The 27,793-nt window shown below is 51.2% G+C and overlaps 9 protein-coding genes across 9 annotated transcripts; 7 read left to right on the top strand and 2 right to left on the bottom strand.

Annotated features, from left to right (window-relative positions):
- Window positions 1-193: 193 nt before the first annotated feature.
- On the top strand, window positions 194-1,373 carry IAQ61_010335 (uncharacterized protein; the record flags this gene model as incomplete). The annotated part of the gene is made up of 4 exons (XM_003841669.1): window positions 194-297; window positions 361-911; window positions 964-1,201; window positions 1,250-1,373. 4 exons carry the CDS (start codon window positions 194-196, stop codon window positions 1,371-1,373), a joined length of 1,017 nt encoding a protein of 338 aa, XP_003841717.1.
- Window positions 1,374-2,812: 1,439 nt separating this feature from the next.
- Window positions 2,813-3,444, bottom strand: IAQ61_010334 (uncharacterized protein; the record flags this gene model as incomplete). The annotated part of the gene is made up of 2 exons (XM_003841668.2): window positions 2,813-3,037; window positions 3,094-3,444. The coding sequence occupies 2 exons, from the start codon at window positions 3,442-3,444 to the stop codon at window positions 2,813-2,815; spliced, it is 576 nt and encodes a 191-aa protein (XP_003841716.2).
- A 27-nt stretch (window positions 3,445-3,471) lies between these two features.
- On the bottom strand, window positions 3,472-7,638 carry IAQ61_010333 (uncharacterized protein; the record flags this gene model as incomplete). Its single annotated transcript, XM_003841667.2, has 6 exons — window positions 3,472-3,606; window positions 3,660-3,904; window positions 4,849-4,960; window positions 5,019-6,428; window positions 6,494-7,003; window positions 7,054-7,638. The coding sequence occupies 6 exons, from the start codon at window positions 7,636-7,638 to the stop codon at window positions 3,472-3,474; spliced, it is 2,997 nt and encodes a 998-aa protein (XP_003841715.2).
- Window positions 7,639-7,892: 254 nt separating this feature from the next.
- IAQ61_010332 (uncharacterized protein) lies at window positions 7,893-8,266 on the top strand (the record flags this gene model as incomplete). Its single annotated transcript, XM_066098748.1, has 2 exons — window positions 7,893-7,939; window positions 8,011-8,266. The coding sequence occupies 2 exons, from the start codon at window positions 7,893-7,895 to the stop codon at window positions 8,264-8,266; spliced, it is 303 nt and encodes a 100-aa protein (XP_065951293.1).
- A 2,787-nt stretch (window positions 8,267-11,053) lies between these two features.
- Window positions 11,054-12,079, top strand: ASF1 (Histone chaperone asf1; the record flags this gene model as incomplete). The annotated part of the gene is made up of 4 exons (XM_003841666.1): window positions 11,054-11,162; window positions 11,213-11,252; window positions 11,329-11,637; window positions 11,689-12,079. 4 exons carry the CDS (start codon window positions 11,054-11,056, stop codon window positions 12,077-12,079), a joined length of 849 nt encoding a protein of 282 aa, XP_003841714.1.
- A 1,423-nt stretch (window positions 12,080-13,502) lies between these two features.
- On the top strand, window positions 13,503-16,353 carry IAQ61_010330 (uncharacterized protein; the record flags this gene model as incomplete). Its single annotated transcript, XM_066098747.1, has 4 exons — window positions 13,503-13,554; window positions 13,621-13,681; window positions 13,748-16,289; window positions 16,342-16,353. The coding sequence occupies 4 exons, from the start codon at window positions 13,503-13,505 to the stop codon at window positions 16,351-16,353; spliced, it is 2,667 nt and encodes an 888-aa protein (XP_065951292.1).
- A 514-nt stretch (window positions 16,354-16,867) lies between these two features.
- Window positions 16,868-20,781, top strand: IAQ61_010329 (uncharacterized protein). Its single transcript, XM_003841663.2, has 3 exons — window positions 16,868-17,054; window positions 17,103-19,949; window positions 20,003-20,781. Exons 1-3 carry the CDS (start codon window positions 16,980-16,982, stop codon window positions 20,501-20,503), a joined length of 3,423 nt encoding a protein of 1,140 aa, XP_003841711.1. The 5' UTR covers window positions 16,868-16,979; the 3' UTR covers window positions 20,504-20,781.
- A 381-nt stretch (window positions 20,782-21,162) lies between these two features.
- IAQ61_010328 (uncharacterized protein) lies at window positions 21,163-24,140 on the top strand (the record flags this gene model as incomplete). Its single annotated transcript, XM_003841662.2, has 3 exons — window positions 21,163-21,492; window positions 21,619-23,568; window positions 23,619-24,140. The coding sequence occupies 3 exons, from the start codon at window positions 21,163-21,165 to the stop codon at window positions 24,138-24,140; spliced, it is 2,802 nt and encodes a 933-aa protein (XP_003841710.2).
- A 691-nt stretch (window positions 24,141-24,831) lies between these two features.
- IAQ61_010327 (uncharacterized protein) lies at window positions 24,832-27,624 on the top strand (the record flags this gene model as incomplete). Its single annotated transcript, XM_003841661.2, has 1 exon — window positions 24,832-27,624. The coding sequence occupies one exon, from the start codon at window positions 24,832-24,834 to the stop codon at window positions 27,622-27,624; it is 2,793 nt and encodes a 930-aa protein (XP_003841709.2).
- Window positions 27,625-27,793: the final 169 nt, after the last annotated feature.

The raw sequence follows: 27,793 nt of genomic DNA, 5'->3' as shown, positions 1-27,793 counted from the left end.
TACCATGACCCTTCCCTGTTCGGACGTCTCTACGTCCACGTCCTACTACTCATAATTTGTTGATGATCCCGTCTTTCACTCTCAACTTTTTGCTTTTACTATGAAATAGTCCAAGTCCATCTTCTTTCACTTATAACCAACCGACTAAGCGGTTACATCATCGGACGTCGCGCATCTCCATCCCGCAAGCACAATGGCTGGCCAGTCCAAAGTCGAGGTACTCCCCCCTTGGGGAAGTGCCGTCGCTGGCGCTGCTGGTGCCGTTATCGCAAACACTCTTGTCTACCCACTGGACTTGTTAGTCATCCTTCGCGACCGAATGATTGTCTGGAGGCGTCTCTTGTGCTGACATGCTCTCAGGATCAAAACACGGTTACAAGTCCAAGTAAAGCGGTCACCCAACTCACCAGATCCTAACCCAGCCGATGAAGAACACTATGACGGTGCCATGGATGCAATCAGAAAGGTCGTCGCCAATGAGGGTGTCGCAGGATTATATGCAGGCATGGCAGGTTCGCTGCTCGGTGTAGCATCCACCAACTTTGCCTACTTCTACTGGTATACTTTTGTCCGAAGTCTATACATCGCCAACCGCTCCCTTACCGCGCCACCTGGCACTGCGGTCGAACTCTCCTTGGGCGCCGTAGCTGGCGCGTTGGCCCAGCTCTTCACAATTCCGGTGGCTGTTGTGACTACTCGGCAACAGACCATGAGCAAGTCAGAGCGAAAAGGCATGATTGAGACTGGCATGGACGTTATAAACGGCGAGGATGGCTGGACAGGCCTCTGGCGAGGCCTGAGGGCCAGTTTGGTTCTCGTCATCAACCCGTCCATCACATATGGTGCCTATCAACGATTGAAGGATATCATGTACCCTGGCAAGAAGTCACTGAAACCAATGGAGGCCTTCCGTAGGTTGAATCCAAGACCATGCGAGAAATACACATTACTAACAATGCGCAGTCCTCGGGTCAATTTCCAAGATCCTCGCTACTATCGCCACACAGCCACTCATAGTCGCAAAGGTTGGCCTCCAGTCAAAACCACCGCCAGCAAGAAATGGCAAGCCGTTCAAGTCTTTTACTGAGGTCATGTACTATATAATCGAACACGAGGGGCCGATGGGTCTGTTCAAGGGCATCGGACCTCAGATCCTGAAGGGCCTGCTCGTTCAGGGATTTCTCATGATGACCAAGGAGAGGTAAGTGCATATCCAACACTCTACTAGAACTGCACTAACTTGAAGTAGGATCGAACTTTCATTCATTCTTCTCTTCAGATATTTCCGCCAAATGCGCGCGGAGAAGCTACAGAAGCTTGCCAACATCGCCGCAGAGAAGGCTGGCAAAGCTGCTCCTATATTAGTGAAGTGATTTCGGCTTGCATTTCGGGATATATGCAGCATGTTGTACGGGGTGGTATATATATTCGCACAATATCGTAAAGCAGTTCTTGGGGGTCGTTGCGGGGCTAGACGGCTCAAGATGGCGTTCAAGGTTGCATACCAGGTATATTGAATATAACATGTGCAAAGTTTTTTGCCACAAAACATGGCTGCTCTAATAATGCATTATCAGGTGGTGTTTAAATACCGACGAGAAAGCTCCAAGAGCTTATTCACACTGGCTATCGGACCCATAAGCGCTCGCTGCGACCAGACATAGGCCATACTGATGAACATCGCAAGAGGAAGAGTATACTATCACAAGTGACACATCTTCTGACTGCTGGGCTACACTTCACGCTTTGTCGCCGTATACCTCGGTCAGGACTTCACCGCTCCAGCAACCTAAAAGGTGCACAAACACTTCGCCAATCACGGAACGTCAACAACCGAGACAACGCTCACAGAAACAACCATCTGCGCACCATCACCGCCTTTTAAGCTTAGAAAGAAGCGTGTATACCAAACCTAACAATAGCGTTGCGCAAACAGTTTACATGGTTTCTTAGTCATAAGCGCCGAGCCACAACTGCGACCAGGTCGTTAAGTCAGCTATTTTCAGCTGCACGCAACCTGGTGTGCAAGCCATACTTAGCATGGTTACGAATGCTCATTGGTGTAATGGTTTCATGTTTTCCAAAAATGTGGTTACCATTTCGAAAACTCGATCTGACATGTTGTTGTTCACGCTCGGCTTGACGTTCTCCGGATTCTCGCTTGGATGAGGATTGAGGCTGAGCAGACAGACTGCCTTACCTTGGTGCCTACTGTTGGCGTCAATGTTGGTGCAGCTTACTTTGAGAACGGCAAAGCTGTGTTCCGATGGCTATGAGAAGCGCCATGAGGAGCTCCTGATGGGTGAGATGAGAAAGACTCAAGTATAGCTGCGCAACTGTCTATAAACAGCTATCAATCAAGACACATGCGCCACTACTAACTCAACCTCTACGTTTAATACCAATTTTTGGACGCTATGCGATATGGCATTTGTAGATGTAGTAGGAGGCACTTTAGAAGATAACGTGATCTTTACATGGCATTGTAGCAAGAGTGCACTTTTACAGTTGACTAGCACAACATACGCGACAGTATCAACTTGGCGGCCTTCGTCTGATGTTAAATTCAGGGACATAGCTAATCTAAACACTTGGTCATTGCTCTCCTCTTGCTCCACGTATTGTGCCCATCTCTTCACAGGGTATTTGGATTGTTTCCGCTTCAGATTAATGGTAGCTAGTCTGAGCTATTGGCGGATAAGACTTAGCGGTACTCGGAATCACCGTGTGCTGCTTTCTTCTCTGCCTTCTCCTCTTCATCTGCATATTCTTCTTCATCAGTTGTGCCAATCTCTTCGGGGGGAGTCTCGGCTCATTTCCGCTTCTTAACGTCGGCGGGCAACGGTAACTCGCTTAGTTCTCGTCTAGGTTTACTCTCGGCGACCTCAAGATATTGGTAGAGTTTTTTCCCAGAGATGATAATTTGACCATCTTGATCGTCCAGTTCTGTTGGTACAAGCTTATTGTGGGTGAACTCGCTAACATTGAACTGCAGGTCAACGCCTAGGACGGGATTACCCGTGTCGTCCCGAAAAGCCTGGTGATGATGTCAATACAGTGGCGATGGATCAGAGTAGCGAGTGTTGGACTGACCATGTCTGCGATTTCTTCGACGACTACCAGCTCGCGTCCCTCCGCCGTGTCAGACAGGCGGGGTCGCCAGATTGAGAAGGTTGCTTTCAACGACCCAATAGAGTACGCAAGATCGAGGCCAATCACGACCCGGATGTTGGCATTTGAGTTGAGAATATAGTTCTCGGCTTTTCGACTCATCGATTTTTTATCCTGTGAATATCCAACTTCAATGACCACGCCCGGAAACTTAGCGTCTTCATGCCCGAATGATAAGTCTGGACAGTATTTTGATTTTACAATTGAAGTCGTGCTGGCGAAATGGATGTCGGTCGATCGGAAAGGGCGCACCTTTTGGGCGAACCGAGCCATGCTGTGCTGACCGCCTGGGTTCAAACGTCATGCCTTTACTTGAGCATGGATCTCATCGTCGACAGCCGCGATGAATGTTTCGTGGACTTCACTAGGCATGCGGACTACTAATGTGTGTTTTTCCGCGTCGTAGTCGTAGCTGCCAGATTCTTCAGTTAGTGACTGTCTTTGCTGATTCAGTGGTTTTCGCCGTCTCTACGGTCTACGCACTGTACCTTGTCTTCTACGTATGCCCAAAGCGGCGGGTCTCGCTGGAGCTCGCTTTTGATCTTCTTGTACTCTCCCGGGGCAAGAGCAAACGCTTTCCGCGAGCCCAGCTCCGTCGTCTCCAGCCCTTGGTGGCGCTGTCGTAAGAGCGCGACAACGGGATGCGGCCCCGTAGATGGTTTCTCCCCAATAGCCGGCGGCGTTGGAGGCTGTTGTGGGAGCGTGGTGGGCGGCGTGGCATTTCTGGGCTGTGCTGGATGTGCTTTAGACATTGCCAGGAATGGCTGTATGCTAGGAAAGCTGTGTCGTGGACTTGGTCCGCAACTCGTCGCGTCCGCGCATGTCGATCTGTTGGATCTCGCCAGTGTTTGGGGCCTCGGTTGACTAAGCAACAGTGCTACTCCCTAAGTGACGAGGAGCTAATCACTCACCACGTTGGAGGGGTCAATCGGCTGCCACATGGGCGACACCCATAGATAGCCGCGAAATGTCGTTAGGAGCTAGGCCTCACGAAAGGCACCGGTAACGTTACTATGGTAGAGTAGGATAGCTGGCCTCGAGCCTGCGACCAAAACAGGGAATTCATTCGGGCAGTGTTACCGTACCGGTACGGCTCGGGTGCCTGCAGCCACCCGTTGTACTCATGTGCTCGGGTACCGGTAGTCGAGGAGTCACGTGTTAGGGTGTGGGGAATAGTTGGGCGTCGCGGGAGGAGTGATGGGATTTGTTTTCTTTTTGGTATAGCGGTACCGGTAGGGGGATAGGAAGTCGTTGATTGGATTTGTTTTCAGCATCTCTTTGTGAGAAGAGGCAATGATTAATAATGGTTGTGGAGTCAAAGTGGGCAGCAACCATTTCATCAGAGTGTGGGCGCACATGGCCATAGGTTGCACTACCGTATAATAAATAGCAGAACATGAGAAGTATTCCACTTCTATCTGCAATTCGATTTCCACGTCTATAGACGTCAATGCCAATGATAGAGCCCAACACCGAAGCAACTTCATCCTAAAGTCGCGCCCTCTTTCATGAGCAACACGTTGTCTAAAAATAGCAACGACTTGTACAATACATCCATCCAACCGGCGCCAACGATATAGACACGGGATACGCATCCCTCCGCCCCACTACTTTAGACAACATCACACTATCTGCAGCGACATGCCACATGACCAGTCGATCCATCTCACGACTCACCTTGTCTAGGCCACTGCAAGTCCGAGGCGGAAAACTCAGGAAAGGAAAAGGGCGGCATGAGGATATTGCCAGCGCCCACATCTGCGCTTCCAAACATCTTCTCGATCTCATTCTGCGCCACTTGTTAGCATCTGGAGAATTTCACTTCTCAAAAAAGGGGGCTCAAGTACCCAATCGACGTCGTTGAGGCTGTCCATGGGACTGCTTCCCGTAGCTGCTGCACTCATGCCTAGGTATGTGTTTGCGAGTGGACTCCCACTGTCATTGCTGTACCGCGAGACCATACTTGCCATTGCATGACTTGCCATTGCAGTCGTTGCTAGAAAGTTGGTAGCTCCCGAGGTGGCAAAGTTGCTGTAAGCAGCCGCCCCAGCAGTGTTGAGAGTGTTTGGAAAGGCTGGCAACGATGCGGGTAGGTCCATGTTACCCCAATCCACTCTCGGTGTCGATGGCCCCATGGGACCGACTGCAGCATGCTGGCATGGCTGTACCGAGACTGGACTGAATTCTGTGTTTGTAGGCGTGCTGTCGACACTAGCTGCTCCAGAACCTTTCCTGGCACTTCGCTCACGTTCTTCCCTCTCTTCTCGTTCCCTGGCTTGGTAACTGTGCGTGTGTATGCGCGGCCCGGGCTGGGGCATGTTGTTTGGAGCCTTTATTTTTTTCATTGTGGCATACGTTCTCGATCTCACAATGAGATCTTCCAGTATCAACCGCACCTTCTCCGCGTTTGGTCGATCATCTGTAATCTCAAAGGCGTAATTGAGAGACTTCCATACTCGCTCTTCCATGGCTGCTTCTCGTGGTCCTGTATACAGCTCATTGAGTAGGATGAGCGCCGCCTGGAATTGATGTAGGGCACCAACATACCACGACCAAATGGCTAGCTCAGGTTGGCGTTGGATGTTCGCAGAGTGTTCGAGAATGAGAGCGGATGCACTCAATATGATTTGTCGCAGGCGATCAGGCATCTTGCGTTTGTCCGTACTCATGTATTTCTGCAAAACCATGACGTATAGCCTATTTGAAACAATGCCATACATTTCGGATCCCACGACGTGTATCGGGTTGGACATGTCCAATAAAGCAACCCATTTCTTCTGTTGAGCGGCCATGAAGGCATTTACGCGTGCGAGCATTGCAGTCAGGCTGACTTTGCGTTCTCCCTCCCGTCGACGGTGCTCCGTCTTCGGGCTTTCGTACCAAAGGAGGCGGTGCATTTCGTAGCACTCGAATCGTATACGCGAGATGGAAACGTCAGTGATGTTGTTTCGATCTGTTGTTACATCTACGGTGCTGTCTCCGTTCTCGGCGCGCTCGAGCTCATTCTCATTAATATTGAGTGGAAAACGAGTGTCGTAGTCATCCGGTCGAATCTGGGGGCGTGGGCCAGTTCCCTCGCAAATCCGAAGGTCCAAGAAGCAAATCTGGTACCAAATGAGACGCCGTGTTTGGAGTTCGACTGGCGAGGTGCTATAGGTAGTAGGATCGCGATGTAACCCCATACATTCGGCCAAGCGGATTAAAGATCCAATCAGCGCTGAATGCGCACGTGAGATGTCATTGCGGCAAAGTGGTATCTATCAGTACCGTGAGTCTTGATCTCTGAGTGTGATCGATCCAGTTGGGTAGGGATTGAACTTACGAGATACATCACAAAAGCTTGGAGGGTCTCCAATTTGGTAGTACGCAGAAAATTAGCCCTTGAGAGTGCAGCCTCAGTACCCTCTCGGAAATTGTCTACCAGACTCTGCTTGTCAACGCGGAATTCGGCCATGACTTTGTCCTCGGGCATTGACACGACCGCACTAAGCAAAGCGGCAAACAAAACAGCTTGGAACGAGTTACGAGGCTCGACACCCGCGTTGATATTGGCCCAAAACTTCTGATAATTCCTTTCGAATCTGGGACGATGCACGCATTTCGCAATGAGATGAACCGCTACCCAGTAATGGGCGATCAATTTATCCACCAAAGGTTTCGAGGGGAGATGATTCAAGAGTGAGATTCGTTCAAGGCCTGAGGAGAAGAAGAAGCTCGAAGACGGAGCAACATAGTCTCGATCTGGCGCAAACCAGACGGCAGGATCCTGGTTGAAGAGTGGAACACGTGAGGATCTGTCAGGCTCTGGAAATTCTTTCAGTGATTGAGTAAGCTCAAATTTCAGTCAGTATCACATCGCACCCATATGGACGGTTTCCTCACTTCTTCTGTAAATCTTGGCCTCACAAGGCCGACAATGCGCTCGGTGATGCGTACTTTGCCCATGGAAAACCCAAGGTCAACCACATCATCATTGTCATCGTCCTCATTATCGTAATAGGCATCTTCGGTAGCCATAGTCGTAGGGATCAAGTCTTTGGTGTCCTCATCCTCTTCTTGATCACTGTAGGACTCGTCCTGGCCAGGTAACCTACCATAGGTACAGGACTTTCGGGAAGCCGGAGAGATTGGATCCTTCAATTGCGCTTTGCGGGCCACATCTTCCTCAAGACTCTTCTCAAGGATGCCCATTTTCTCCTTGACAGCGGCCAGCCGTGCCTGCGTCTCCGGATCGGGACTTGAGGTAATGAAGACACACTGACGCGAAAGTTTGGTGCAGTTCGTACATGGCTGCTGTTTGTCACATTTGAGTTTTCTTCGTCTACATTCCAGGCATGAAGTGATGAGCCGATTACGCCGACGAACCCGTTGTTGGGGGTTGGGCGACTTCTTCTCTGGCGCAGCTGCAGAGGGAGAAAGCACATCTTTGGGCAGTCCAGCATGTAGGGGAAGTGTTGAGCTAGACATTAGAGCTCGTTAGCCACCCCTTGTGGCGGTAGCCCAGGAGGCGCAAGATTGTATGCCTGTTGGAGCCTTACGGACGTAAAGGCAGGTAGTCAGACCGAAGAACCCGGGGGTATCTTTGTTTGTATTAGTTAAGTAGATATGTGCAAGGTCGTATCTACTAACTACGTAACAGACCTAGAATGTTGCACTGCCACTTACATGGTTTCCTTTTTGAGTACCACTGAGAGCGATCTTTGTGGTGCTGGGCTAGGGAGATGGAAAGCGAGGTTAGTAATGGCTTTTTGGGGATAACGGAATGCCGGTAGGCGACCAGGTATGGTATGGTTACTGTACGATAGAAAGTTGAAACATTGAAGTATGTTCTAGCAACAGGAGATGGGATCCATGCTCAGAACTTCCGTTTGTACGAGAGCATGACGACGATGATGATGATGATGATGATGATGATGATGATGATGCTACTGCTGCTGCGATGCTGAAGCAACGCCAGTGGAGCAGTGTTCTCAAGACTGACAAAGTCACGCTAGCCTCGTCAATCACTTGGTTAGTCAATCTCCAGAAGACGGGCCGCATGTTGTCAAGAGTTTTTGGTGGAAAAGACCTCGGGAGGAAGCTTAGTCAGCATTGACATCATGACCGTTCTTCGGTCCTATTGGAGGACAGGTTATTTTTGAGCATGTATGGGGTTGTTTCTCCTTGCAGTGACTGTTGATGTTGAGAGAACCTGTGGCTGTTTTTTTTGCAAGAGGTTCATGAACTCAATAGTAAGTTATAGTATGTTGCTGTTGCTGTTGCTGTTGCTGCTGTTGTTGTTGTTCTAAGTCGACGTCGGTGGTTGTTGGGATTCGACATGAGATGAGACCCCGCCAACACCAAGAATACTGGAGAGAAAGCCATGACAAGGAAAATGCGGCACATGGCAGGCAGCACTTGGAGTTCTGTTGGATGTCTCGCCCTCAAATCCCCTTTGGCAAGTGCCAGTGTAAGGCCGGGAGTATGTAGTACAACACACCCCCAGAACGCGTCGCGCATCGCCTGGGCACGTGTGGACTGTCGACTATTAACGTGATCCACCACCGAGCGCCCACCCCCACCGAGCGCCCACCAACACCAAAATCCACCACCCACTAAATAAGGATATTGCGCCACCCACAATAGCTATTATTATAAGATTTCTTAGAGTTATAATTATTAGATCTATTAGAGTAGATTAAATATTTTAGATTATATAAGCAGCTTTTTAGGGGGTCTAATTAGGCGCCCACGCTATAAAGTTGCCTCTACTACTATATCCTCTTCTACTAGCTCCTTATTAACTACCTTAGCTAGTATAATAGTAGGAGGCTTAAGGATTTGCCTCTTACCTATTTAGGATATTTTAATATTATTTTAGAGTTACTTTTCTAGTTACTTAGTAGTTTTCTACTTATTACGTGTAGTAGCTTTTTAGGTAGCTTTCTCTTCTTACTCCTTCTTAGTAATTACTTAATTTAGGTAACACTCCTTTATAAGTTAAGCTTTAGCAAGCTTCTATTACTTATAAAGCTTAATTACCTTACTTTTTTAGTATTATAGCTCCTATTCTTTAAGGTTCTTTTACTCCTAAAGCTTAAACACTTACTCTACCTTTAATAGTAAAATAAATTAGGCACTACTACTATAATTATTATTAGGAGGTAATAATAGAGGTTTACTACGCTTCCTACACTTCTTCTTATTAGCTAGGGCAGCCCTTAGGTGTTTATTTTTGTAGTTAAGTAGAGTATTTCTTACTAATATAGTATAGATTATCTAGCTAAGCTTCTTTAACTATTTATTATAGATATTAATTATAGTATTATAGAGTAACTACTCTATCTTTCTCTAATTACTTATACTTAATATTAAGGTTATACTATTACTTAAAGAAGGCTAGTTACTATTATTTATAGGTGCTTTAAACCTTAAAAGGATAATATTAGGGTTAAGTAGTAAGATACCTATTACTTTAAAAGCTATTAATATTAGCTTTTCCTTAAAGGTATTACTCTATATAGTATTAAATAACTAGTAGAAATCCCTCTTAGTAATACTTATAAGCCCTTAGGAGCTATCTAGAAAACTAGATAGTTAAGCTTTATATAAAGCTATAAAGGGAGCAAATACTATAATATTAAATAGCTAAAGGGTATAAGTGCTATAAGGGGGATATATTATAAGTAGGATCTTATATTTATTATAGTACTTAATAAACTCTATTATTATATAAGATCTATAGCTATTAAAGATAAGGAGCTAGTATAAAGTATAAGCTTTAGCTTTTATCTTATAATTAAATACCTTCTTAAGCTAGGATACCCCTAGGGTGTAGCTTATCTACCTACTTAATAATCCTGCAAAGAAAGTTTAGTATTATAATAGGTTAAAATCTTATAACTAGGTATTCTATAGAGCTCTAGATTAGGACTAATAAATAAGAGTAAGGGTAAGAGTAGTACTATTAGCGCATATATAAGCTATAGTAGTAATTCACTCCCTATTACTATCCTAGAGTATAGCTCTAATCTTTCTTTACTTATAGGCGCTCTTATTAAATATATATTTAGTTTTTAATAGTACTCTAATAAGAAAACCCTTCTTATCTATATTATAGATATACTAACTTTTAATATTATATTACTTTATTTTTTAGTATAAAAGCTTAAAGTATAAGCTATACTTAAAGGTAGAATTAGCTTTAAAGTAGTTATAATTAAGCCTAGTAGCCTAATAGGAGATAAGATTAATATTATAGTAGTTAATAAAGCGCTATACCTAATTTTTACCTACTAGATTCCCTATTATTTTAGTTATAAAATTTTAAATAATAGTCTATATAGGGGGTAATCCTTACCTATAAAGCTCTTTAATATACTTTATAAGCTTACTTTCTTATATAGTATTAAGTATTTAATTATTTAGTAGAGTAGTAGTACACGCCTGCTAAATTTTCTAGTAGTATCTAGATAAGGTTAACTACAAGCAACTATACTTTTCTACTATTTCTAAGTATGTAAAATCTTCTCTAAGAGTTAAGGATTTAATTGCTGCAAGCGCGTTGTTAATAGGTGCTATAGTTGTTAAGAAATTTAGTGTTGAAAATTTGGTGATTTTGGTGTTGGTGGGCGCTCGGTGGGGGTGGGCGCTCGGTGGTGGATCACGTTATTGTACCGGTACGCGACCCGCGATAGCTAGGGCTAGGTTGTTCGATAGTTGCCGCCGCGATTTCTCTCTAAACGCACGTCCTCACCGCTTTCATAACAAACACCGGTCTCGCTAACTGTTCACCTTCACCACAAGGCCTGAGCAATCAACGTTCTTCACAAAGTCTTGCCCACCTTCCCATCCACTTCCACCTTTCACTCACCCAACCCTCACACAACAAAACTTCGACATCATGTCTGTTGTCTCGCTCCTCGGCGTCGAGGTCAAGAACAACCCCGCCCGTTTCGACGAGCCCTACGAATTCGAGATTACCTTTGAGTGCCTAGAACAGCTGCAAAAAGGTACAAGAGTCTACATGCGATGACTGGCAATCAGTACTAACTCCAGTCAGATCTCGAGTGGAAATTGACTTATGTTGGTTCGGCGACTTCGTGAGTGCCCCTCCCTCCCTCGACACTCCCACGTCTGGCGGAACAGCCGAGATGGACCGTACCTAACACACAGCAGACATGAATATGACCAGGAGCTTGATTCTGTCCTTGTTGGCCCTCTGCCAATCGGCATAAACAAATTCGTCTTCCGCGCCGATCCCCCTGACCTATCACGCATCCCAAACAGCGAGATCATCGGCGTCACCGTCATTCTGCTGAGTTGCAGCTACGAAGACCGCGAATTCGTACGCGTCGGCTACTATGTAAACAACGAGTATACAGATGAAGCGCTGGCACTAGATCCTCCCACAAAGCCCGTCATTGAGAAGGTCCAAAGGCAGATTCTGGCGGAGAAGCCGCGTGTGACACGTTTCGCCATCAAGTGGTATGAGTTGGCCATGTTCTACGTTCGCATTGCATGAACTAAACTAAGCAGGGACTCTGATGAGTCGGCACCCCCCGAGTTCCCCCCTGAGCAGCCCGAGGCCGACTTGACAGCAGACGGCGACCAGTACGGCATCGAGGAAGAAGAGGAGGAGGAAGAGGCTGAGGGTGCCGTTGTCGAGGGTGAAGATGCTGCCATGGCTGGCGCCGACGATACGGCAGGCCCCGCAAACGATGAGGACGCTGAATCCGAGGCGGGCAGTGAGGAAATCGACATTGAGGATTCAGAAGGGGATGATGAAGAAGAGGAAGGCGAGGAGGGTGAAGGGGGCGACGACGAGATGGAGATGGATGACGCCGAAACAAGCGCCGCCAACGGCAAGCCGACCCAGCAAAAGTCCGATGCTGTACAGCAGCAAGGCGCCGATGTCATGGTGCACTAGACTCTCACCCGGGTGATGCGATTCTGCTTCGTCTGCCATGCTGATATCTTGATTCTATTGGCATACTTCAAAGCGCTTGTTGAGTAGTGAGTGCAGAGCGATGGCGCGTAAGCGGTCGGATGGTTTTACGCGAGTGTGTACTTGGATTTTGTTACTGTCTTTGGAAGTGACAGCTGTGTAGTGGGATGCAAGATGCAAAGCCATGTTGGACCACCGCATGTCTCTCCGAATGGCCCACTTTCACCATGTGTGCATGTTGGGTAGTTGGCTTGGTCGGGAAGTTCAAAGTTGTGGTGCGTCTGTATATAGTACGAGCCCAAGCTACGTTGAGCCTGACCTATGCACTCGCAGCGTCCACGGCACTTGGTCTTCCTCGAGCTCTCCACGCTGCAGTTCGCAATCTGGATTCTGTGTTTGATAGGCTAGGATGGTGTGAAACGTGCCATGTTATTCTCATCCGGGGGCGGAGGCCCACGGCGACAACGGTACCTACCCAGCACAGCCTCTCAGCATCCAAGGGCGCAGCAACGGTCGTGCGCCGCACCAAAACAACTAACTTTGATTTCGACGCGCACGCAAGCAGACTCTGACATGGTATATATAGCATCATAAGGCAATCTCGGGGCACACGGCAATGTCAACAGTCATTGTGGTCACACATGACCGTCCTCCTTCGCCCTGTTCCCTGAAAGCTTGCATGTGTCCAGCTCGAGAAGCTTAGGTGGGGTCTCGACATAATCTACAAACAACCCGCCCTTCACGACCAGCCGCTCAAGCTCAAACACTTCGGCCTCTGTCTCCATAGCAAACAGCCAGCCTCAACGAGTGGTGTTTCTCGACGACAACGTACAAGGCTCCGTACTACTGTGTCTCTACCTTGGTCTTGGTCTTGGTCGTTTGGCCCTCGAGCTCCCTGGAGCCTTCGCCGACGTCTCTGACAGTTGACTACCGTGCTACCTTGCGTATTGGTCTTGTTTTGGCGACTTGTTTCTTCTTCTTTCCGCTCGCATACGACAACGTGCCTTGGGCGAGTACCTACCACGCCCTCGTGAAGCAGACGAAGCACGCAGGAGTTCGGCAGAAAAGAGGTGGTCGTCGCACTGGGCCTTTCGAAGCGGCGACTCAAGGGTCGGTTGAGTACCGCGGTACGGGTACCCCACTCTAAAGGGTCAAGGTATGCTCGTCGCCCTACACCCTATACCCTATACTTGATGCGCGCGTCATGGTAGCCAGCCCCAGCAGCCTTCGTGAGCGCTTCTCAGACCGCGCTTTACTTGCGAGACTGGAGGCTGCATGCGAAGCCCTTCCTCCTAGACAAAGGCTGACGGCAGATGTCCAGTTCTCATAGGAACTAAAACCACCCTCTTCATCCTCCACCCCCTTCATCCTCCACCCCCTCCCCCACTCCTAAAAAAAGGCCGCGATGAGCTACCCCCCAGGCCATCCACAACTGGGGGCCACCTTTGTGCCTGGCGGTAAGAATCCATGTTCGCAGCGCGCCGGAGGCCTCCTTGACTGACCTGGCTGCTTGTATAATCCAGGCTTCGATGACTACTACATGCCCGGTCGCTCGCCGGAGGTCATCTCGCCAGCGCCCCAGCGGTTCGTCCTAGCCCAAAGTAAAGTGCGCGCCTGAAATTGCAACTGACGTAGGCTCTTGCGCCGTAGCATAATGCCCGAAGTGCCCGAGAACATGCAGGACAATCTCGCCCACCTCGAGCTGGAAGCCAACGGCCCTCGCAGCATGAACGGCACCATGTCGCCCACCCAGGGCTACGACCAGCAGTCGCAAGCCCTCCCGGCGCGACACTCAAGCTACTCCCACGAATTGCCCGCGCCCGAACAGCAGCAGCCGTCCCGACACCCCAGCATCTCCTCCGCCTTCCGCCAGCCGCCCAATGTACCGCCGCAATCGGTACAGCAACAAGGACCGTCGCACGACTACAATCAGTTTGCGCAACAACACGAGACCCCCAACTTCTCGCCCTTCCCCAAGCTCACAAACAAGCCGCCCAATGTGCCTCCCTCGGACGATGAAAAGGAGGCTGTTTTGGAGAATGCCCGGCTGCCGGTGCTCAACTCCAATGACCCGGAGATGCAGCTGGCCTGGGCGCAGGATGCGCTGCAGTACGTCGACGCCGCGCAGTTGCACGAACAGCGAATCGCTGAGATCCAAGGCGCGAGGCCAGCGACGCCGCAGGTCGAGCACCAGCTGCGCGTCGATGCGATGAATGTGGTGACTTTCCTGGCAGACCAGGGTCACCCCAAAGCCACCTTCATGAGGGGCATGTGGCTCGAATTTGGGAAATTCGGCATGCGCGTCGACAAGAAAGAGGCGTTTCGCTGCTACTCGCGCGCCGCAGCAAAGGGCTATGCGAGAGCAGAGTACCGCATGGGAATGCAATTCGAGCAGTCGAACGACCCCATCAAGGCTTTGCAGAATTACAAGGCCGGCGCAGAGCAGGGCGACTCGGCATCCAACTACCGCTTGGGCATGATGACTTTGCTTGGTCAACATGGACAGCTGCAGGATTTCGCAAAAGGCGTTCAGCTCATACGACAAGCCGCGGCCACTGCAGACGAGAACGCTCCCCAGGGCGCATACGTCCTCGGTATGCTTCAAGCGAGAGAGCTACCCCAAATCAATGTTCCAGAAGTATACCTGCCCTACGACGAGAAAGCTGCAAGACAGAACATTGAGAAGGCTGCCTACCTTGGTTTCGCGAAAGCTCAGCTGAAGATGGGGTCCGCGTACGAACTCTGCAGCTTGGGTTGTGAGTTCAACCCCACACTCTCGCTCCATTACAACGCGCTCGCGTCTCGACAAGGCGAACCAGAGGCAGATATGGCCATTAGCAAGTGGTTTTTGTGTGGTCACGAAGGTGAATTTCCAAAGAATGAGGAGTTGGCCTACCAGTACGCACTGCGAGCAGCCACTGCGGGTCTCGCTACAGCCGAGTTCGCCATGGGCTACTTCAACGAGATCGGCATGAACACTCCAGTGAATATCGAAAAAGCATTGGAGTGGTATGAGAAGGCTGAGAAGAACGGCAACAAGGATGCGTCCGCGCGCATAGAGAGTATTTCCAAGCTGTCACGCACTCTTTCAAAAAAGGACCACGAAAAAGTTGCAATTGGCATGATCAAGTCAAAGCACGGTTCGATGCGAGGGCAGCGGCCGGCGAGGCTTCAGAAACCCCAAGTGCCGACGCTGGCTTCAATCAACGATACCACTCCTTCAGACTACGGATCGAATGCCTCGCCTACTACACCAGGAGGCCGGTTCCCAGGCCGTGGTGATTCAACGACTCCTTATCCCATCTCTGATCAACCTCCAGTACTTGGTAATCCATCAATGTCGTCTGCACCTTACGAGCGCCCTGTTTCGGCAGCACCGTATCCTATGGACAATGGACCTCCGCGAATTGCTCCACAGCGACCTGTTATGGCTGGTGGATTTGCCCCTGAGCTGCGAGCCGCGAGCGTCCGTCCCCCTTCGTCCTCTTCGTCATCAGCCTTCAGCATTAATCCCCAGATATTCCCTCCCAACGACCCGTACGGCCGTGGCGGACCTCGACCTGGCGCTGATATGGGCCCGCTACCCATGCGTCCTCATACTAGTGTTGATAGTATGGGTCCTGGAAGAGGGGGGCGTATGTCCAGCGGTGGCCGTGGGGCGCTTCTACCACCAGTTGGAGCAGCCGGCTACCGACAGCCTGGTGGACCCAGTGCGCAGCGTCCTGAACCACAGAATCGTCCATCTACAACGCAGCCTCCCGATATTGGCTTCAGTGCACCTGAATCTGGAAGGCATAAGCTGCAAAAGCAACCGAACAAACAGCCGACACTGCCTGACATTGGTTATGTTGCGCCGCTGGAGCCACGGCAACATACGCGGCCTTCGACTGTACAGCCCGGTCAAGAAAGCAGGACGTCCTCACGAATGGATCGGCCATCGCCCTCTTCGAGACCAGGCTCAGCCGGTCGTCAATCTGGCTACGACTCTGCGCCAAAGCCCAACAGAGTACAGACCTTGCAACAGCAACAGCAACCGGCTCCTAAACCAGCGCCTGCCCAGTCAGGCAAACCCTCTACACCAGCTCAGCCCGCGAAGCCGGCAGCTCCATCATCTGCTTCCTCTACGCCAGGCAAAGGTCCGAAGACGTTCGATGAAATGGGCATCGGCCAGGCGCCCAAAGATAGCGATTGTGTATGTACATGTTCCCTTGCCAGAATCGAACGCATGCTAATGATACATCTAGACTGTCATGTAAATACCCAGCAGCCAGGATATTGGATTCAGAAAGAGCCAGTTTTGCATAGTAGGCGTAGTCTAGTCAACGAGCACCGTGCATATAGCGAAAACATGCGGTGATGTCTGGACTTTGAGTATACCCCCTTTGGATGATTCAGGACGCAGCTTGATCGAATTTTGCGTAGCATAGTGTAAAGTAAAAGTATAGAGTTTTATGTATTATCTTGGGATTGGCTCGGATTATCGCATGTGGTCACTACTTGTCGCGCTATCCCAACGCGTGCTCACGTGATCTACAGAGAGTTGCTCTCCAGGGCTTGGCAGCTTGCTCAATGCGTGTGTCTATGCCTCATCCAGATTGTATGTATGTGTCTGTTGGACGTTACATATGTCTGTCATTTGCTGTTGATACCTGTAAGCGTTCTACTACGTCGACCTGGAGAGTGAGAGATACGCTTGGCATCTACTTTGGTCGACGGTTGTCCGCTGTGCTCGCGTGCCGCGCTTGGGCTTAGCGGGGAAGTGACGCGTCTGAACAGAGGTAGTCCAATTAATTACCAACATGCCCCGTAACATTTGATAAATTCACTCCACGCGCGACACCAAATTTCCTTGTTTAATCGCCCTGTTGGCAGGCTCACGAATATGGCTGCAGTCATGTCTGCAAAGCGTCATCGCGCCTTCACTAATGACGTGGACGCTGCCAGCAGCGCAGGCCATGTAGGTCATCCGACTGCGTTTTGAGCAAACAGGGCTGATGGATCGTAGAACAAGCGACCACGACGGACCCCGAACGAGAGCGACGAGTCTTCTGATGAGCAGGCATCTGATGCCTCGAGCGACAGCGATGCCCCTACTGCCGATCGTGAGCAGGTTCAGGAGCAGGAACAAATGGCTTGGGCCACACAACAAGTCCAGAGGGACTTCCAGGCTTCTACAAATAAGCAGAATGTGGCGGCAGATTCCGGGATAATTGAGGAGATTCAATGCATAAATTTCATGTGTCACGAGCACTTGACAGTACCTCTGGGACCCAATATCAACTTCATAATTGGTCATAATGGTAGCGGCAAGAGCGCAGTGCTTACGGCTCTCACAATCTGCTTGGGTGGAAAGGCAACGGCAACAAACCGGGCGCAAAATCTGAAGAGCTTGATCAAGGAAGGTAAAGACCATTCGGTTGTGACAGTCTGGATCAAGAACCAGGGGCCACTAGCATATAAGCCGTCATTTTACGGCAAGTCTATCGCCGTTGAACGCCACTTCAACAGATCGGGCACTTCTGGGTTCAAGTTGAAGGATCAAAATGGCAAGATCGTGTCGACAAAGAAGGCCGAGTTGGAAGACATCCTCGATGCATTCTCTATGCAACTCGACAATCCCATGAATGTGCTGACCCAGGATATGGCACGGCAATTTCTCAACAACTCCACCCCAAAGGACAAGTACAAATTCTTCCTTCAGGGTACCCAACTTGAAATTCTCAACCGGGATTACCAGCAAATTGAGCAGTCCTTGGAAGTGATGAACACCAAGGCTACGATGAAGAATGAGGACTTGGCAGAACTTAGGACCCGCATGGAGCAGCTGGAAAAGCAAGCCAGACTCGCACAAGGTCTGGAGAAGATGCGTGCCAAAGAGACGGAATTTGCTAACCAAGCAGCCTGGGCGGGCGTTCAAGAAGAAGAGGAGGAGCTCGAGAAAGCAGTTCGGGAGATAGCACATGTGGAGACTATCATCCAGGAGAGGACTGCTTCAGCAGAAAAGGCCTCGCAGGAGTTTGACCGTGCTGAACAGGCCTTGTCTGCCGCTCAGCAGACAGTTACGGACCTCACTCCAGAAATCGCTGCTGCAAGGGATGCAGAAGCTGAGGCAGCGGCTCTATTAAAAGAATCGAAAGAGAAGTTGAAGCTTCTGCAATCGGACGAGCGGAAAGCCGGATCCGACGTCACATTGAAAACGCAAGCAGTAAAAAAGTGCGAAGTGGACATTGAGCAGCGTCGCCAACGACAGGCCGAAGCAGATAATGGCTTGCATGCAGAGAAAGTGCGGGAGTTTGAAATGGCAAAGCAAGCGCATGAGAAAGCGAGGGTCGCACATTCGGACCATGATAAAGCTCTTCCAGAGTTACTTGAGAAGTTACGCGCGGCTGAAACCGACAAGGAGGTAGCCGATCAAGAGGTCAGGAAAGCCCGCGATGAGGAGAAGCGCGTACAAAATATAATCACCAAGTTGAAAGGTGGCCAGCGAGATTGGATAGATTCCTACCAGAATCCACAGGCTCTAAGTCGGCTGCTGAAAGCGATTACGAATGAACGGAGCTTTCGCGAGAAGCCTGTAGGACCCTTGGGGCGCCACGTCAAACTACTCAAGCCGGAGTGGGCTTATATCTTGGAAAAGCAATTTGGTCAATCCCTGAATGCTTTCGCCGTCACAAGCAAAGCGGATTCCACCATTCTATCGCGGCTGATGAAACAGCATGGCTGGAGCTCGCCCATTTTCATTGGCAAACGAAACCCTATTGACACTTCACGCAATGAGCCTGAAGACCGGAATCTGCTAACGTGGATGAGAGCTGTCAAGATCGATGATGATCTCGTTCGTAACCAGTTCATTATCAATCAGTCAATCGAACAGACTGTCTTGATTGAAAGTCGTACCGAAGGCTCACGGTTCATGCATGCACGTGGCCCAGGAGTGAGGAACGTCAAGATGTGCTTCACTTTTGCGGACGGTGACAAACGCAAGGGTCGTGTCATCAACTATACAAGCAACGGGGGCATAAACGACTCTCCAATTGATGAATATAGATTCGCTCTGCGCATGCAAGTCGATCAAGATGCTCAAATAAGGGAGAATGAAATGCGATTGGAGCAGATTCGACGAAAGTTGCGTGATCTTGAACAAGCATCCGACAAGGCGCAGAAACACGTCAGGGAGTGTAAAGCTCGCGTGCAAGACCATCATGTGGAGAAACGACGGCTCAAAGTCGCACTCCAACGCGCCCAGGATCTCCAAGAACGGCTTGATGCAGAGTTGAGTGACGCTGCGCCAGATGCAGCCGACATCAGTGTTCTCGAGGAATCGCTGGCTAGCGCACGAGACGAGCTACAGCGTGCTGAGGGTATATACGAGGATATGGTGGTACAAAAGCATCAACTTAATGAAGAAGCCAAGGAGATGAAGAAGAAACTAGAGGAAGCACAGAGCCTTGTCGCCGAATGTGAGTTTAGATTGAATAAGGCACATGCGACGGTCCGGAAGTTCCAGGGCAACCGTGAAGACCAGCTGAAGCTGAAGAACAAAGCTATAGCTCAAGTTGCTGCCGCCGAAGAGAATAAGAAGATCTGGGAGAAGGAAAGGGATGCAATGCAATTGAAGGTTGAAGAAGCGATCAACATGGCGGAGAAGGTTTGCCCGCAACGAGTGCGCGTTCCCGAAGGCGCGACGTCGGAGGCGCTGGCAGAGACGCTGTCCAGACTGGTGGCATCACGACGAAATCAGGAGAAGCAGCTTGGCGGATCGCAAGACGAGCTTCTGCGGAAAGCGAACGAAGCCAAGCGGATTCACAAGGATGCGATGAAGGAAATCCAGGAGATTGAGAGTCTACGCAATGTAAGACGTTTGCAGATTCCTTTCAAGACATGCCAATGCTAACTCTGGAGTAGCATCTCATCAACACGCTGAATACTCGACGGCGGCGGTGGAAGCAGTTTCGCTCCGGCATCTCTGTTCGAGCACGGGTCACGTTCAACTATCTCCTGAGTGAACGGAAGTTCCGAGGTACACTGAATATCGACCACAACAAGTATCTGCTGGATATCCACGTCCAGCCTGACATCATGGAGCGCAGTGGAGACGGACGGCAAACCAAGACGCTGTCTGGTGGCGAGAAGTCGTACTCGACCGTCTGCTTCTTGTTGTCCCTTTGGGAGGCCATGGGCTCGCCGATTCGCTGCCTGGACGAGTTTGACGTGTTCATGGACAGCGTGAATCGCGACCGGAGTATGAATATGATTATCCAGATGGCCGGTCGTTCGATTGGCCGACAGTTCATCTTCATCACGCCACAGTCGATGAACAATGTGAAGCAGAGTGCGAGTGTCAAGATTATCAAGCTGAGTGATCCAGAGCGAGGCCAGACGGGTTTGCCTGTTCGAAGAAATTGAGGGCTAGAGGCTGTGTGGAAGGATGGTCCATGTTGGTGATGCTTGCATTGTACTTGATATCTTTGGGGCGTGGCGTCTCTAGGAGTTTAGGCTTGGAGATACCCAGTTAGTCGGTGTATACATGGGATGGCGTTGTTGGGTGGACATGTATTGGCAATGTCATCACTTGTTCGGGAGAGGGTTGCAAACGGCTTTATGATTGGAGATGATGTAAAGCTGGGATGAATCTCGTGTGCTCCCAGGCATTCTGTTGGGAGAGGACCTGGTTGGTAGAGCAGTTGGATGTGGGGGGGCAGATAGGGAGGGGGGAGGCGGGTGAGAGGCGTGAGGCGTGAGGCGTGAGGCGGACTCACGGGCATCCCTGCAGTGAGATTGGACGGATGCGAACCAACGTCGTCGTTCGTTGCAGCAACTAACTCACTTGGCTCGCATTACCGTACTCCGCCCAAGCCAGCGACCGCACATGCAATCGCAAGAGCCACACACTGCTGATGCGCTGTATGCTCGCTTGGCCTCTCTCGCGCGCTCTCGCTCTCTCGTCCGGGGGGGGAGCTTTGCATGCCTCCAGACAGGCCGGGCAGTCGAACTGAAGTCTGAAGACGAAGACTCAGACTCTATACGTGACCTTTTCAACCAGGGTTCACTCTCTGGCTACCATCATGCCTCCCTCGTCCCCGCCCTCCGCTCCCGGCACCCCAAGAACCGCGTCACCCTTGCCCGCCGCCATCGCCATGGACGAGCCCACGCGCCCACTTTCCCCTGTGGTAGCCGACGACGCGCACACTACTGTCGCGCCCACCCAGCGCGACCTCGACACCTGCAGCCTGCGAACCAGCCCGCCCGCCGCGAGCGACACCATGAGTCTGCCGCGGCCGGGCGAGAGTGCGACAGAGACGGCGGCGCTCAAGGGCAAAGAGAAGGCGACTGCAAAGGGCCCGATGAATCTGCTGGACCTGCCCGTGGATATTCTCAAGGAGATCATACAGCAGGTGAGTACCGACTGCGACTGGAACGAACCGAGCTGGAACTGCGCTGCGCACAAAGCCGGCCCCTCTTCCTTCTTCCCAACGCCGTAGCAATGGGCTGACCGTGGGGTTCCTCTGCCTCCACCACAGCTACCACATACCAACGACCTCACCTCGCTCTGTCTCTGCCACTCGGCCCTGCACCGCCTCACCATTCCATGCATCTACTCGCGCTTCGACATCGTTTGGCCGGATGAGAGCACTCACACAGAGCCTCGGTCTGGCGTGGATGCCCTCACCTACGGCCTGGCCACGCTGGTCATGGGCGATGACTGCTTCCCCCACCAGACCCGGCTGAGATACCAAGGAACAACAACGTCGAACTCGCAAATCCCCCAAGTTCCCACCCCCTACCCGGTCCCACGACGGCGCTTTGGCAACTACTACGGCCAGTTCACCAAGAAGTTCTCCCTCGGCAATGGACCGCAGGCATGGGTGCAGGAGTACATGATCACCAAAGAGGGCGGCAAGATGCTGGGAACTCTGGTCGCGCTCGCCATCGCCCGCATGATCAACCTCGAAACATTTGTATGGGACATGCCTACAGGCGTACTCCGCGACGTCTGGCTTGCACTGTCGAGTCTGGCGCATCGTAGCGACGGAGAGGAATGTCGTCTGGAGCGCCTCTGGGTTCGCTGGCACGACAACACCATCGATGCGCCTCCCCCGCCTGCGCCTCCCATGATTCTCAACAATCAGAATCTCCCTCCACCACCAAACACCACCCTTCCTAGCGGTTTGGGCACCGTGCAAACACCCATGGTAGTCGCTCCATCCTATTCTCCAAGCAGTTTGACCACACTCGATCGCGTCGAATATCCGACCTTCTCCGCCATCCCAGCGTTGAAGAGCCTGAGTGTGCTGGATATAGATGAGCTGCCCTACCTGGACGAAATGAGCATCTTGATTGCAAGATCGCAGAAAAAGCTACGAGAGCTGCGTGTGGGCATAGCACCTCACGCACAACAACGGGACTGGGTGACGGTCTGGGAGGGAGACGGGCTGCAACAGGTCGACTACAGTACGATATCCACCGCATCCTGCTCCATAGGCGAGAAACGACTGGGAGGAGTGTTGGGTATTCTCGTTGGACGCATTCACAATATGCGCCATTCCGAGGAACCGCAGCCTCAGAAGTCCGGGACCAGCAGCGCAGAGCGGCATCCCGAGGCTGCGCCAGTCAAGGAGGCCCCGGCTGCCATTTTGCCATCAATCGCCTCACTTACATTGCACGATCGAGACGCCGAACCCGATGTCGATCACTTTGGAAATCCCATGGATGAATCGTCTGTGACTGAAGGTATCAGTCTCTTCAGCGAGCATCACACGGATGATGGCGATCACGTTGCGCAGTCCGGAAATACACAGAAACCAGCGGTGAAACCGGCAGTCTCGCCTCCTCCTTCGACAGAAGCTAGAAACGCTCAAGACAAAGGTCGCGATCCTGCAGAGCCTTTGCTTACCGGCAAACTCAAGCTGGAAGTCCTGGAGCTGGAACGCGTTCCGCTTTCAGTGTCTGTGCTCCGTCGGGCATTCGACTGGACCATTCTATCGACCCTGACTCTTTTACATTGCAGTAATCATGAGCAATTATGGAAGGTGCTTCGGAGGACATATACTCCGCGATCAGCGTACCCTGGGTCACCCTCCGCATCCAAGGCGTTCAAAGCTTCCTATACCCTAAGATCCGAGTACCAGCTCAACCTAAAGCGAATACACACGAACACAGTATCGCCCTCTCTGATATCCTTTCTCAAGGAGACGCTTGCACCGAATAGCCTTGAAGTCCTCTTCCTACAAGAAGGCCGATCTTACTCGTCTACGGTAACGGTGGATGCGATATATAGAGGGCCAATGCGAAGACATCGAGCCAGTCTGAAGAAGTTGATGATTGATAGTGGTGAGAAGGGGCCAGATGGGCATACGACAAGCTCAAGGTGGCGGAGATGGATGCTGAACCGTGAAATATTGACCTTCATCACCAGCGGGCGAATGAACAACTTGCGTGAACTGGCGGTGTCGATTGATTACAAGGATTGGGTAAGTTTTGATGGACCGTGACAGTCGAATCTGGCTAATGAACGTAATAGCATCACTTCCTACAACGTCTCCCCTTCATCCCACACATTCGCTCCCTCTACATCCCCTACATTGCCGACCACGCACATGGCAGTAATATCGACCCACGAGAACTTGCCTACCAGATCCTGGACATTGTACATCTACGGCCAGAAATCGAACTCTGCTACATGGGTTTGTCCAACAAGTGCTTTGAGATTCTAGAGAACCGACCATCCAACTACGATTTGCGACACGACGGCATGCACACTGACGGAGGCGGGTCAGGCTACGTGGCACACGATCCCATGCTATCAGATGACGAGAGTGAGGCGACGGAAGATGAAGACGATGACGACATCGACGATGGAGTAGCTGCCGCCGCCGGCGAAGAAACAGAAAGCGAAGCGAGCGACGAGGCAGAGGCTGAAAGCGACGATGAATCGTTCATGCACGACTCCCAGAAGGGACCCAAGCTCCGGGTGCGGGAGATATTATTCTACGAGGAACGCGTCGAAGCGTTTAGACGTCGACACGGCGTACTACGACCCTAGTGATGGGGAAATGACAGATCAGAGTGGACTGGCATTCTTGTATGCAGCTGCAGCCGCCAGAGATCAATGTGTTGCTGCATTCGATAGCGTATGCAATGGGAAAATGAAGAGGCGCTTGGACGGCGCTTTATGGATGATATCCTCCTTGTTATCGTTTCTGGCATCAGATGATTGGGATGGGGAGTTTAGGGCAAACTTTTAACTGGCGTATTTTTGATCACTTCGAATTAATTATGTAGTTTTAGAATTGGCTTTGTCGGTTTTTACATGGCGTTCAAGGCTATGTGCAGTTTATGGCAGATGATGTTTGATTATAAGAAAAAATCTCTTCGCATCTATATTTTTGCCATGTTTTGTCGTCCTATCGTTTCATTCCAATGCAGCATTCTTGTCCCAAGAGCCAACGTGGTCGCTTGGTAAAGGGAAGTTGGCGTGAATTGGTGCCACACGTGAGTTCGCGTTCCGGAGAGTCTGTGCTGCGCGACTTGACGTAACTGCAAACAACGACAGGACACGAACGAGCGCAACAACATCGTGGACCGTGGACTGAATCAACCAAGGCATTGGAAGCTCTCAGATATGCATCCTTCTCCTCCACCACCCTTGCCTTAGCCTCTACACCGTAGCCCACCAATATTACCCTCCCAATACACAAGCACGCAGTGGGGGCTCTACCTACAGCACCCCCGTCATGGACCACTCGGCCCTAGTCTTCGCCTCCGTCTTCCCCGTCCTCTCGCTCTCGCACACGACGCCGACGCCGATTGCCACTCCAGATATCGGGTACACTGCGCCTGGAGCCTCGTTTGGCAGCCCGTATGCTACAAGGAGCGCCGCCGATGCGCAGGCACAGGGACATGGACAGCATAGAGCGGTCCGGCGGGGCATGGCATGGAGTTGCGCAACGCGATTCCTGAGTCTGCCAAAGGGTGTCACGATGCCACCGGGTCTACATCGGACGAGAGAAACGGAAGACGCGCTCAACTACCTGCTACTCGGCGATGGCAGGAGCGAGGACGGCAGGGAAGAGGGCTTAGTGGACTGGTATACGAATGAGTGTCGGTTGCACTTTGCAAGCAACGTCAGGCCAGATCTCGAAGAGCTTTGGGCGCAGGAAGTAGAGCTTCAGCATGCGTGGAATGTTTTGGAAGAGACGCAGCGGATACTGCAATTGGCGCAGGATCTGTACTTGCAGTTGTTCAATGAACACTTGCTGCCGTTCCTTCAGCAGGGTGCGAAGAATACGACGCTCCGGACCAGTAGACCTACTCAGGTCGACGAATCGAATGCGGCGGATGTTGCGAGTGGGAAGTTTCAGCGAGACACGCATGCGGTCTTTGCACATTGTCTGCCGTTGCAGCGGTACACGAAGACGCTGAGTTATGTTCTGTATGATGCGGGATGCAGACTGTTTCGCATCTATACGCGGCATGATGGTGTGCAACCAAGTCTGACGCCCGAGGACACGCGGGAAGTCCGGCAGCGGATGACTACGCTCTTGCGAGGTCTGGAAAAGGTCGGTCTAGGTGGTGATATTGCACAGCGAGCGTTTGCGCATACCATGAACAAGCTACTCGACTCCTTCATCACCAGTCACTACCTGAAGGTGGACTGGTACTCGCAGACCTCTGTCGTCCCGCAGCTTTACATGTGGATCCGAGACGGCTTCTGTCCGCTCGCGGAGCTGGTGCTGGAGTGTCTACGGTGTGAGCAGAGTACTATTCTGCCCACCGAAGTCTCTTCGTGGCAAGAAATGGCCCTGGGCCGACTCGGACGGGCTAGGGTTGACAACCTCTTTGATTTCGTCATCAACTGGGATGCCAGTCTGGGTGCTATCCTTGATATCAAAGAGTACCTTAGAGTCGCTGGTGCCAAGCAACATCTCACATCGAGCTTCTCGCAGCAAATATCGAGACGGCTACTGCATCCCGGCGCTACAACGACGTATATTCTCAACGTGTACATTTCCATTATTCGCTCGTTCCACACGTTGGAGCCCAAGGGAGTGCTGCTCGAGAGGGTTGCGAGACCTGTCCGGCGCTATCTCAAGGATCGAGAGGACACGGCTAGGATCATCATTTCCAGTCTGCTTACCGACATCAACGATGAAACGGGTAGCAAGTTCTCTTCCAACAGTGAGCTATCGTATGAGATTGCTAGCGAGATGGCGAAACCATTTGCCAACTTTGGGCAAGAGGCAGACGAGGAATTGAATTGGGGAGACATGAACTGGCAACCTTTGCCACAGGATGCATCGCCCGAATACAAAAAGTCCAAGGTGGAGGATGTGATTTGGTTTCTCTTGACTCTATGGGATCGAGACGATTTCGTCAATGAGCTGAAGAACATATACGGAGACCATCTTCTCCGATGTCAAGATCCGGAATATGAAAAGGAGATCAGACTGCTCGAGCTGATCAAGATGCGATTGGGCGACGACAAATTGCAAGCATGTGAAGTCATGCTGCGTGACGTGCTCGACTCGAAACGCATCAACACTTCCATTCGCGCCACCCTCGACTCCTCCACTGACCCCGTCACACCGGGAAACCACAACAGAGAACCACACACGCCTCCTGCTCGACATCTCCGTACACCACGCCGTCCCACGAGATCAACAGCCCAACTTCACCCTACCACACCACCCGCCCAACCATCCGCCGGCCCAACCCTCAATGCCCAAATCCTGTCCTCCTTCTTCTGGCCTCTGCTGCGCGACGACACATTCCGCGTCCCGGCAGAAATCGAAAGCCTCCAGAAGGAATACGAAGCCCGATTCGAACAGATCAAGGGCATGCGTAAGCTCCGCTGGATGAACGCGCTCGGCGACGCCTCCATCACCCTCTCCTTTGAAGACCGCACTGAGGATTTCAACAACCTCACACCTTGGCAAGTCAGCCTCATCCACGCCTTTCAGCCCTTGCCCTCGGAAACTCAAACACAACCACCACCACCTTCCCATACAACCACATCCAAAAAGCGCACCACCAAACCCCCCAACCACAACAACAACAACGAACCCATCTCCCGCACCCTCCCCCAACTCCAATCCATGCTCTCCATGGACCCCGCCCTCCTCCACCAATCCCTCTCCTTCTGGATCGGCAAAAACGTCCTCGTCGAATCCGCCCCCCACACCTACACCGTCCGCGAACGCCTCCCCTCTTCCCGCAGCTCCGCAGACCACGACGCCGCCGCCGCCGCCCAGGAATTGGCTTCCATGCAGGCCCAAGAGTCGACTGTTGCCGTCAAGTCGCACGCCGATTTGCTCGCGGAGAAGAGGGATGTGTATGAGGCGTTTATATTGGGGATGCTGACTAATCAGGGGGATCTGAGTACGCAGCGTATTGCGCTGATGATGCGGATGATGGTGCAGGGGGGGTTTCCGTTTGGTGAGGATGAGGTCGAGGGGTTGTTGGGGGGGTTAGAGGAGGGGGGGAGGGTGGTGGGGGTTGGTGGGGGGGTTTGGGGGGTTAGGAAGTAGGGGGGGTTTTGGGGGGCTGGTATTACCGTTATGGAATTGGCTAGCTAGCTATACTTTACTTTGCGCTACATCACGCAAGTCAAGTCATGCAGAAATAAAACTGCAAAAGAAGTAAAATAAATAAAAAGTTCTCCCCGTTCATTCATTCAATCATCCATCCATCCATTCA

Source organism: Plenodomus lingam (assembly GCF_022343315.1).
Source record: "Plenodomus lingam strain CAN1 chromosome Unknown contig_8, whole genome shotgun sequence".
Classification (NCBI taxonomy): Eukaryota; Fungi; Ascomycota; class Dothideomycetes; order Pleosporales; family Leptosphaeriaceae; genus Plenodomus; species Plenodomus lingam.
Note: the sequence above shows the minus strand (reverse complement) of the source record. Positions and strands in the feature narration are given on the sequence as shown.

Bases quoted from the DNA above. Each gene is read 5' to 3' on its own strand.
- IAQ61_010329 (XM_003841663.2), top strand. From the start codon at position 16,980: ATGGCTGCAGTCATGTCTGCAAAGCGTCATCGCGCCTTCACTAATGAC. The intron at 17,055-17,102 runs GTAGGTCATCCG...GATGGATCGTAG, and splicing joins CTGCCAGCAGCGCAGGCCAT to AACAAGCGACCACGACGGAC. The intron at 19,950-20,002 runs GTAAGACGTTTG...ACTCTGGAGTAG, and splicing joins AGATTGAGAGTCTACGCAAT to CATCTCATCAACACGCTGAA.